The 12,055-nt window shown below is 42.6% G+C and overlaps 1 protein-coding gene across 1 annotated transcript in view; it reads left to right on the top strand.

Moving 5' to 3' along the window:
- The window catches only part of ush2a (Usher syndrome 2A (autosomal recessive, mild)), a 274,001-nt gene that overhangs the window by 31,802 nt on the left and 230,144 nt on the right, over positions 1–12,055 (top strand). The window contains exon 10 of the mRNA XM_067455206.1: positions 10,940–11,135. Coding sequence (XP_067311307.1) covers positions 10,940–11,135 — 196 coding nt within the window. The remainder of the gene's footprint in view (positions 1–10,939; positions 11,136–12,055) is intronic.

The raw sequence follows: 12,055 nt of genomic DNA, 5'->3' as shown, positions 1-12,055 counted from the left end.
TCACACTTAGCTTGTTCCTACCACAGCAAGTACCGTAGGTTCGGGCCAAATACCAAGCTCGAAGCCCTCTCCTTGGACAGCATGCCAAATACGGATACCATTTATTCTATCTGATTTATTTGTAAGTGAGAACTTGTGAATGCTCTTAAGCACAGTCCACTCTTTCATAAATAGCATTCATATTAGTGAATTAATTTGTCTGAAAGACTCATGTCCACCTTTTGTGAACCACTTGATTTTTTTGAGCCACCTGAATGAAACAATTCACAAAAAACATTCACTATAGTGATTTTCAGTGATTATTTGAGGCCCTCTGATGCAAGTGTATAATTAGTAAATAACAAGTAAATATTTAGTATAATATACTGTTGGTTATCTCTGTTTTTGGCATTATAAAATGTAGTTTGTATTCTAGTTTTAATTAGTTTTATTTAGTGTAAATAATTAGTTTAATGCTGTCACCCTAATATATAAATATGCAGTATATGCCACCCTTCTGTCAGACACAGACAAGCATGGATAAGTGTTAGTGCAAAGTTTATTAACAGAGATAACAGACACAGGTGATACTTAGAAGGGTGGTGACACTCAGACGAAGGACAATGATGGTGAAGACGATGATGAAGGGGAAGGTGATGAAGATGATGATGAAGGCTACGAAGAGGATGTCAGGTGAGGGCTTCGAAGAAGGATCGGTGAAGGACCAGACAGTGAATGTGAAGGTGAGCTGGGTTGATATAGGGTGGCTGGTGATGGTACCCAGGTGTTTAGAATTCCGGTGATGGTGAACGAGTGGGCGTGGCAGTGTGTGATGGCTGTGAGGGCGTGACAGTACCCCCATCCTCCACGGGCGGCGATGGGGTCTGCCACGGACCCGAGGAGCGGGTCGGTCAGGGTGGTCTTGATGGAATTGAGTTAGAAGATTGGGGTCCAGCACATCGTTCCTGGAGATCCAGCTCTGCTCATCAGGACCGTAGTCCTCCCAATCCAGCCGTGAGTCGAGGATGGCTCTCACCCGGTAGACAGATGGGTCCTCGTCGATGGTAGGAGGAGGAGGTATGGCACCATCTCCAGGATCTGTGGGTGAAGAAGGGACAGGTTCAGTGAAGGGTTTGAGCAACAAGAAAAGAAGGTGAAATTCTGTAGGTGGGAGGAAGGTGAAGACGGTAGGTGACTTCTCTCAGCTGCCTGTCTATCGTAAACGGTTCGATGTACCGGGGGCTTACGGCACGGCAGCCGGAGATGGATGTCCCGTGTGGAAAGCCAGACCTTTTGGCCTGGATGGTACCGCGGCATGGGTCCGCGCTTGACGTCAGCCTGGTGCTTGTGTCTCCGGACTGCCTGCTGGAGTTGCATGTGCGCTGAGTAACAGACCCTCTCGCTCTGTCAGAACCAGTAATCCACTGCTGGGACCTCCGAGGGCTCACCCGTCCAGGGGAAGAGCGGTGGTTGATAGCCGAGGACACATTGGAATGGGGTGGACTTCCGGAGGGAATTATGGGCGTATTCGGCCCAGGGCAGATACTGGCTTCAGCTCTCCTGGTTCTGGTGGCAGTAGACCCTCAGGAATCTCCCGATCTCCTGGATCTTCCGTTTAGACTGGCCATTGGTCTGAGGATGGTATCCTGATGAGAGGCTGACGGATACCCCTAGGAGATGGAAGAATGCTGTCCACACTCTAGAGATGAATTGGGGTCCTCGGTCGGATACGATGTCTTCCGGAAGCCCAAAGTGTTGGAAGACTTGGGTGAAGAGTGTTTCAAACGCGGTAGGTAAGGGGATCGGAGAGGAAACAGCTTGCCCTAGGGGAGTCTCCTAGGGGTGTTGGCAATGGCGCAGACTGAACATCTCTTGACGAATCCGGAGACGTCCCGAGGCATGGCGGGCCACCAGTAGCGGTGGCGAAGGAGCAAGAGGGTCCTTCTCCTGCCTGCGTGTCCAGAGCCCAGTGAAGAGTGAGCCAAGTCCAGAAGGGGCAGGCGATGACGAGGCGGAACATAGAGGTGCCCTTCTGGACCTCCCGGCGGAGCAAGCTGTTGGGTGTTCTCCTGTGGGATCTGTTCGTGGAGAGCCCACTGGATCGGGCTGACAACCATGGCTGGAGGGAGGATGGTTTCAAGGTGCTCGGGTTCAGGGTCGGCTTGGTGGAGACGGGAAAGGGCACCCGCCCGGTTGTTTTGGTTCCCTGGGTGGTACGTCACCTTGAAATTGAATCTGGTGAAGAAGAGGCCCTAACGGGCCTGACGATGATTAAGCCATTTGCCGTCACGAAGGTATTCTAGGTTACGATGGTCGGTGATGACTTCAAATGGATGTTCTGCTCCCTGCAGCCAGTGTCTCCATTCCTCCAGGGCAAGCTTGATCGCCAGGAGCTCCCGGTTGCCAAAGAAACTGGAAGGTAGAGAGATGGAACTCGCACTTCTCGAGCTTGAGGTAAAGGTGATGGTCTCGGAGCTTTTGCAGGACTTGACAGACATGCTCCTCATGCTCCCTCAGGTCACTAGAATAGATGAGGATATCATCAATATAGACAATGACGAATTTGTTTAAGGACTCACGAAATACCTCATTCATGTTATTTTTGGAAGACAGAGGGTGAGTTGGACAGCCCATACGGCATCACCCAATATTCATATTCATAGTGACCTGAGGTAGTGATGAAGGCTGTCTTCCACTCGTCTCCCTTGTGAATGCGAATGAGGTTGTAGGCACTTCTGAAATTGAGCTTGGAGAAGATGCTGGCCCCACGGAGCTGTTCCAGGGCTGAGGGGACCAGAGGAAGCTCGAAGCGGGAGGTCGATGGTCGTATGAACCCTTGTTGGAGCGCTTTGTGCACATACTCCTCCATGGCCTTCTGTTCCGGGATGGACAGAGGATAGATGCGGCCCTTAGGTAGAGTAGCCCCAGGCAGGAGGTCGATGGCGCAATCCCATGGCCGATGGGGTGGAAGTTTGGTAGCCAACCGCTTACTGAAGACATCTGTCCGGTAAGCTGGAGGAATGGCCACGTTGACTTGAATATAAGGACTCTCTACTGAGGTGGATTGCACAGGCAAGGATGACAAACTGACGATGATGATGGACCTTTTTGGCGAGGCCGAAGAATACAACGATCAAAGCAGTTCTCAACCCATTGCAGGATCTCTCTGGTGGACCAGTAGATATGCGGCTGGTGTAATATTAACCAGGGGCGTCTCAGGATGATGTCCGCGGTTGACTCCTCCAGCACCATAAACTGAAATAAACCAGAAATGGCGGACACAACCTCGTCCCAGCAGTTTTCCCTGAATGGTGGTGATTCTGAGGTCGACAGGGCAACGTTGACGTTGGGAGGTTAACTTTTCGAGGGTTTGCTGACTTTTCAAGGGTCCCGCCGACCCAGAGTCAATGAGGGCTTCTGCTGCAACAGATGAGTGAGAATTACAAACGAATACTGGCGTCTTGGTAAGGTTTACCGTTAAAGAAGGTAATTGGATGGTACTCACCGTTGGCCGAGTGGGTCGCACGGGGCAGGTCGTAATGCCATGTCCATCTCCCCCACAATACAGGCACAGATGTTGTGAGATCCTGCGTTGGCGTTCGGTGGTGGTGAGATGGTATGAGTCGATCTGCATGGGTTCAGGTGCTGGAGGTGCGACAGATGGTTGAGTGGGCGGAGGATCGGCAGAGGGTGAGGAGAGGCCACAGGCAGATAACCGTTGAGACGCGGATGGTTTTCTGGATGAGGGCTTCCAAGCCCATGGCGTCCTCGTAGACCACAATCAGTTGTTTGATTTCAGCGAGGAGGCCGTGGCGAAGGTGGTGACTAGGGCTGATTCATTCCATCCGCTCATACAGGCCAGCTTGCAGAAGCGCAATGCATAGGAACTCGTTTGCCTTGGTGAATAGAAAACAGTTGATGATGGACAGATAATTCGGCAGTTTGTTGACCAAATACCTCTTTAAGATGACTGCAGAAGGCGGTTGTTGAGCCGATGACGGGGGCACTTGTTTCCCATAGCGACTGTGCCTACTGCAGGGCCCGGCCTGACAGTAATGAGATGATGAAAGCCACCCGGCCTCTCTCGCTGTGGAACAGATGGGAGTTCGCTTCCATATATGAGGAACAGTGCAAGAGAAACCTGCTGCAATCCTCCTCCGCGCCGCTGTAGGTCGCTGATCGGGCCATGGGACTTACGCAGGCAGCTGACGAAGTAATGGGTGCCGGTGGTGCAGGTGATGACACGCTAGCTTGAGTGGAGGGAGTGTCATGAACCAGTGAGGACCGTACAGCGTGAACCAGCATGGTGAAGTGGTCTGCGGTGCGGTCCCCGCCTGTGTCCGGAGAGCTCTGCATTTGGTCTGTCCTTTGTCAGACACAGTGTTAGTGCAAAGTTTATTAACAGAGGTAACAGACACCTGATACTTAGAAGGGTGGTGACACTCAGACGAAGGACGATGATGGTGAAGACGATGATGAAGGGGAAGACGATGTTGAAGGCTATGAAGAGGATGGCAGGTGAGGGCTTCGAAGGAGGACAGGTAGTCGAGGTTGGATCGGTGCAAGACTAGACAGTGAATGTGAAGGTGAGCCAGGTTGATAAAGGGTGGCTGGTGATGGTACCCAGGTGTTTAGACACTGCATGAAAAGTGGGATTTTCGTCCCCGTAAACGGCCGGAAATCTCCCTGATTTTCGACAATTAACGTCAGTTTACAGCCTGTGAACGTCGCGTTCGTCTGTGCCACATATTGACGGAAACGAACCATGACGTATGTGGAGCTTGCGGAGGCATGCTGGCGCCGGCGCTAATGGCTCTAATTAGCATATGAATAGCAGCTCTGGGCGGCGCCTTGCCGGAATGGCTTGAATTTCCTCACTCGGTATTGGTTGAAACTACTACATTGAAACAAGAAATATCACTCGTGATTGGTTGGCAGATCTGTTACTATTGGTCAACCTGGGTAATAAATTAATAAATTTAAACCCCCAAATTATAATAATTTTACACACACATATATATATATAAAATTATGATTTGCATATGATTTTTTAATTGTATATATTCATATTCATGTGATATGCTATTATGTTTTATATTCATGTCATTGTTATCCTATGGACTACGCTATTATAACCATCAAGGACATTCATTTATTGAGGAAAGGAAAATATGCCAGGGACATGCAGTTTTTTCAAAGAAAGAGCTTTATTAGAACAAACACAAACACACAACCAAATGCAAAACGTTTGAGATCTGCCCACACAACAATAGGAAGCTCACGAGAAGCCCAAAATCCTACAGCACCATGAAGTCTCTGTTTTCCGCTTCAGAGCTGTAGGTAACTAGCGCCATTCTGTCTGTTTTAAGTCCATTTTTCAGATGTCTGTCGTGTGTTGCCCTGTTCTTTGGAATCGCCTCTAATCTCGATTGCAGCGTGGCACAGAGCTCGGCGAGCTCCTGGCTGGTCAAACAGTCCATCCAGACACCGCGCGAACGATGCCGTCTTACTCATCAGACATCAGGTCTATGGTAGCGCACTTCCAAAGGCCCACCTCATCCTCAGCTAACACACTCTTTCTTGCTTGTAGCAGCTGTAAAAACAAACAATAAAGACAATCAGTATTGCGCGATGTACTGCGTAAAATGCACCTGAAAAATAGTCACACTGACCAAAAACGGATCTAATCTAATAAATCTTACCCTCTTTCTTCTCAATCGACTCTGAGCTGAACTCTTCACAGCTTCTGCGTGCGATGCAAGAACTGGATGTTTGTACCTGAAGCTCCTGCGTACTGTCTCTATGTCTTACATGCAGCTAGAAAACAATTAAATGAGTGTTATGACGAAGTTGTGAAGACGGCGTACTGCTTCCTGTAAAATGACCAGAAAAAGAAAACACTTTTATAAAGCAACTTACATTTGTTCTTTTACAAGGCTAATTTCAGCTTGCGCTACTTAAAAAGCTTTGCTTTAGGTTACTTTAGCTTAGATAACAGTCTTACCGCAATCTTAGGACTGGTCTTCTCTTAGGCACTCGTCTTCTCTTCTTAAAGTTAGTATCTTCCACAGTTTTTCGACTCCAAAGCAAGCAACCTATCATCTATGGACAGCAACCTGGAGATTACTAAAGTTAACTGCTCGTTAAAATCGGCAGCAAACTGAGCAAGCTGACGAGATAGCCCAATGATTGCATTCAGCTGTTTCTTCCCGCCGGTGTTACGGATCAACGGGGGATCATGTTATCTGGGGACGGGCGCGTGCACGCAGCTAGTTTTACCTGGATTTACAGCAGATGTTAGACGAGGACAGATTCGTCACAGCGGATTTTCCACTGAACAGATTTAAAACGCTTTCCACATTATTGGTAAATGTTTGCATAATATCAGGCTCTGTTCTTTCCTCTGTCGCTGCTTTGCTGTATGTTTCAAATGCAGTTTAAGGGAATTTTTAATGTGGTTTCATTTCACAACACAGACCACGCCCACATTTTGTTACATTCTTTTCGATGAAAGTCGTATCCAATGACAATTACATTCAATAAATTACATTGTGTCGTATTAGTATCGGAATTTTTATTTTATTTTTAATAACTATTGTTTTTGTAATTTGCTTAGGGTATTTTTTAAATTATATATATATATATATATATATATCCTAACTAAAATAACTCATAGCCTGTCATATTACCTTTCTCATATTAGCCTATTATATTCTATTATAATCTATTATATTGCCCACCCCTTGCCCACCTGCACATCCCAGCTGATATACAAGATTTGGGGGGTCATTCTGCATTTGAAAGTTTGAAAGGGTTTTAAATCTTCTAAATAAAGTAAAATGATTCAAAATCAAGTAATTTATATATGCCAAAGTCAACTTTAAACATATACAATGTAATTTCCAAACAGCAAAATTGTGGCCAGTGAAAATGCTGAGTGGCTAGTAACTTTGGAAAACCACTAGCCACGGTGGCCGGTGAGCAAAAAAGTTAATGTCAACCCCTGTATATATATATGTGTATATGTATATGTATATGTATATGTATATATATATATATATATATATATATATATATATATATATATATATATATATATATATATATATATATATATATATATATGTATGTATGTATGTATGTATGTATGTATGTATATGTATGTATAGGTATGTATATGTATGTATAGGTATGTATAGGTATGTATAGGTATGTATAGGTATGTATGTATGTATGTATGTATGTATGTATGTATGTATGTATGTATGTATGTATGTATGTATATGCTGATGTATGACGCCGCTTATTAGCAGGAGACCGCAATGATTGGTAAAAGTTGCGGTGATTGGTCAAAATTGCGAGTCGCACTGAATTCATGGGGACTGATTGCAAATGACACACAATAAATAATCTAGAATACTTTCATCAAATATATAAATTCAAGCTTAAGTTTAAGATTTTACAATTAGGCTATACTGAGCCTGATCTATCTAAGAGATTTTCTTAGAAGGAAGTTAATACCTTTTAGAAAAATGTCACATGGGTTAAAACTCCTGCTACCCTAATTTGCATTTGTATAGCTCACAGCATGTTCATTTACATGTTAAAGCCTCCCCTGGAGTTAAGGGAAGGGGGGTCTTGGGGGGGACAACTGCCAAGCAAGGCCCACGTCAATTTCTGACAATTCACGGCAGTTTTCGGTGTCGCCTGCAAACTGCCGTGTACAGTCGTAAACCTGATCTTCCACGACAATCTACAGTGCCGCTTACTGACGAAAATCCCACTTTTCATGCAGTGAGAATTCCGGTGATGGTGAACGAGTGGGCGTGGAAGTGTCTGATGGCTGTGAGGGCGTGACACCTATTAGGATGACTTATTGCCCCTTTAAATAGCTTCAGTGTTGTTTGGTTTAATTCTAAAGTTACACTTTATTTTAAGGTGTCATTGTTACAGTGTATACGTTTAATTATATATTTAAGACATTATACATTATATATTTAGTGGTGTTTGTTAGTGGTGTTTGGTGTTCTGTTTAAAGTTTATTTGAATAAAATTTTGGAAGTCCTGGATCTCCTCATCTCTGCTGCACTAGACACCCATGATAATATGTAACATTCACCAATCAGGCATAACATTATGATCCTAATATTGTGTTGGTCCACCTTTTGGTGCCAAAACAGCCCTGACCCATCAAGACATGGACTCCACTAGACCCCTGAAGGTGTATCTAGCACCAAGATGTTAGAAGCAGATCCTTTTTGTCCTGTAAGTTGCGAGGTGGGGCCTCAATGCAATCGGACTTGTTTGTTCAGTACATCCCACAGATGCTTAATTGGATTGAGATATGGGCAATTTGGATGCCAAGTTGTGGATGGTAGGACCCAATGTTTCCCGGCAGAACATTGTCCAAAGCATCACACTGCCTCCGCTGGCTTGCCTTCTTCCCATAGTGCATCCGATTCTATTACCGATTCTAATTTAGTTACCTGGTAAATCACTATTTGTGGAGGGCAATATTCTTAGCAAAATTTAGCTCAGCCACTCTACATATCAGACATATTCACAGTGTTTCAACATAGTTAATCATAATGAAATATTAGTTTCCCTTCCAATATAATGACTGATTTAAAGTTTTTTTAACCTGCTACAATATTAGCCGTAGTATGATCCCTTTAGTCTTTTCTAGATTGACTATAAATGATGGAGAATGCCGTTTTTGGCAATGCATTGTTAAAACCTTGTGTTTTCAAACAGGCTAAAGGTTAACTGTAGGCTTGCTACTGGTGCAGCCACGCGCAGACCTTTCCTGAGGGAGCGTGAAATTAGCCATGGCATTCACAGAGGCCTTTCACACGGGATGAAGGCTCTTTTCCCACTGGAGCCCGACTCCTTGCACATTGGAGACGAATACAAAACACACAATACTGATGTATGCTGATCTCTGTTCTGTGGTTTTAGTTTTGTGGAAGAAATTCTGGGTTTAGATTAGTCTAATTGAACTTTAGTCGACCACATAAATGATTTGGTAATGTTTTTTTTAGTTTTTTTACATCTACATTTATGTTCCTGTCTGGTGTTTTCACACTATTTGATTGAATAAGTTGACTTACATATGTTACATATACTTACCGTAGTAATAACAGTAAATTATGCATAATTACATGCAACTAACCCTAAACCCTACCCGTACAGTAAGTATGTAGTTACTGAATAATACTCTTGAATTACACTGTAACAATGACACCTTAAAATAAAGTGTAACCCTTTATTTAAAGTTTACTTTGTTACAGTGTAAGTACACAAAAAGGTACTGAGTAATATTAATTAACTTTATGGTTAAAGGTTTGGGTTAGGGTTTGTTTTAAGATTAGCTGCTTGTTATTATACATTAATTATATCATTACTTTTATTACAACATGTCCTCCAACCAATATGCCTATATAGGTCGTTTGTCACTTCCTTGAAATACGACCCATGAGAGCTTTAACTAAAATTGTGCTCCTATCGACAATATTTTAATTAATGAAATACGACGCATAGGAGTGTTTTCTAAAGTTGTGCTCCTACTGACAGCAGGAGACTTTCATTTTAAAGCATTTTTCCCTTTTATCTGCGTACTATTTCAGGTTTTGCATAGCTCAGTTGGTAAAGCATTGCACTACACAACAACAACATGTTCAACATGCAGTCGCGAGTTGATCCCAGGGAACACGTACTCATAAAGTGTGTATGCATTATAAATCACTGGGTAGGTTTAGGGATGGGATGGGTGTAGTTGTAAATTTAAAAAAATATATTTTTCTAAATGGAAATATGACAAATGGTGGTAAAAAGTCCACACATCGCATTAAAATGAACACGCATTTTGATTGGTAACAACAGTCATACGTAATTTCATGACGTTAGACATAACACGATACTGTCATTATTTTTATGCCAGCTAGAGGGGGCATGACTTTAAAACGTAAATATAGGTCGTAATAAGGTGCAAGAAAAACTACCTATACAGTCATATTTTTTTGGAGGAAAGTTTGTTTTATTACTATAGTAAGTAAATGTAAGATGTATAACTAACATATCAATTTATTTCAAGCCGTCTGTGTTACAGTGTAATTATACATTTAAGTACTGAGTAATAATAATTAACTACATGTACATGTTAAACAAGTTTTACCTTTGTTTAAGTTTGTTTCTATTTTCTTAAAAAAAATATATATATATTATTTTTTATGAAGTTCTTTATTCCTCACTAAACACTACATATAATATCCCTCTTAACTCTTCGTATCTGGGATGGGGTTTTTATGGGCTAATTTACTTTTTAGAAGGCCAAAACTGTTGCACCTATATTTACTCGGACTGAAACTACATTATGTGATAAATAAAAATCCAAATCCCTGTAGCATGTATTCAGACCACTGATTGGCATAGAGGGCTGTATTGGCGGGTGGTCTGTGTCTGGCTTTTCTAGCATCCAGCCTGCTGAATTTGCAATTCCCTCCGGACTCATGGCCCACTACGGCTGCCCAAACAGCAGCCTGACACAGCGAGCCTCTGCCACAGCTTGAGCAGTCACTGGAGACTCCTTTGCTTTTTATAATACATTTTTAATCATTTCATTTGATGCCTCCCGTGTTCTCCGTAATTTGTAATGACTGTTCACAAAAATCAAATACTTTGCCAATATAGGCTCAAAAAAACTAATTTTTCTCCTCTTGCCTCTCCGTCTCTCTTTCGATTATGAGATGTTGGGTCGATGAGAGTGTCCTATTAAAATAGTTCAGTTGTTGAAAGTCACTTATAATAAATGAGCTAATTCTTGTACATATGGAAATATTGTGTTATTTGTGACTGTGGGGACTTTACCATTGAACCTTGAGGTCGCGTCTGGATATTGCTGATAAATGTATATGTAGATGATGTATGTAGATGTGCTCTGATCTCTTACTCTCTCCAACAGTGTGAGCGCTGCTCTCCTCTCTTCAATGACAAGCCCTTCAGAGCTGGAGATCAGGTACAGGCGTACAACTGCCGCCCATGCCAGTGCTACGGCCACGCCTCTTCCTGCCACTACAACGCTAGCCTGGATCCTCAACCTGGAGAGCACTTCAGGGGAGGTGGCGGGGTGTGTGATAACTGTACACATAACACCACAGGTAACAGCATATGTTATTTTTTAAACAAATTTAAATCTGGAAATGTCATTTCAGAACTATCTGCTTTAAATTAGAATAAGTGACATGTGAAGGCCAAGTATGGTAACCCGTATGGAGCATTTTTCCTTTGCATTTAACCCATCCAATTTAGTGCACACAGATTAGGAGTAGTAAGTAGTGAACACAATTTTGTGGTGTTTTTCCTGCCGGTATTGAGAATTGAACCCGCAACCTGTGCTAATGCTGTCAAATCCACACAAGATTAACATATAAACACAGTCAGTTATATCTAAAGTGAAAGTAAAATCGCATGCGTCTGTATATGAGATGTGAGCAGGTCTTTAATTGACAGCAGCGCAGCCTAGTAAACGCTTGTCTTTAAAGGGACAGTTCACATCTAAAATTATGTTAATAAAAAAAAAAAAAAAAAAAAAACTTTAATACAGTAGCTTTTAATCAATGTTGTATATTGAAGACTATGTAGTTTTAATTTTATCCTACATTTATTCATTCAATTTTATACTTAAATGCTACTGTACATCTATGAGCTGCCACTGTGAATCTTTATTTATATTTATTTTATATTATACAATACACTGGGAATGTGTACAAGGTTTTTTTACTGAAGAAATCACATCGGGCCTACTTCTTTTATATTTTTTATAAAATAGTTTAGTATTTTTTACCAATATGGTATAAAAAACAGAAATTTTTCATTACAACAGCTGGAGAAAGAGCAGTGATGTAATGAAAGCATCAAAAAGCATAGCAGAAAAAATCGAAATAATGCATCAGAGCGAAAACAGATGGACATTTAATGAAGTAAATCAGGCCATGCTAACAGGTTCATTGTTTCATATGCTGGGCATCAGGCTCAGTGGCAGGTAGGGATGAAAGAGGACATTAAAATGGACACCTTA

Source organism: Pseudorasbora parva, chromosome 10, assembly GCF_024679245.1.
Source record: "Pseudorasbora parva isolate DD20220531a chromosome 10, ASM2467924v1, whole genome shotgun sequence".
NCBI lineage: Eukaryota > Metazoa > Chordata > Actinopteri > Cypriniformes > Gobionidae > Pseudorasbora > Pseudorasbora parva.
The sequence above is the reverse complement of the archived record's forward strand: the minus strand, read 5'-3'. Positions and strand labels throughout refer to the sequence as shown.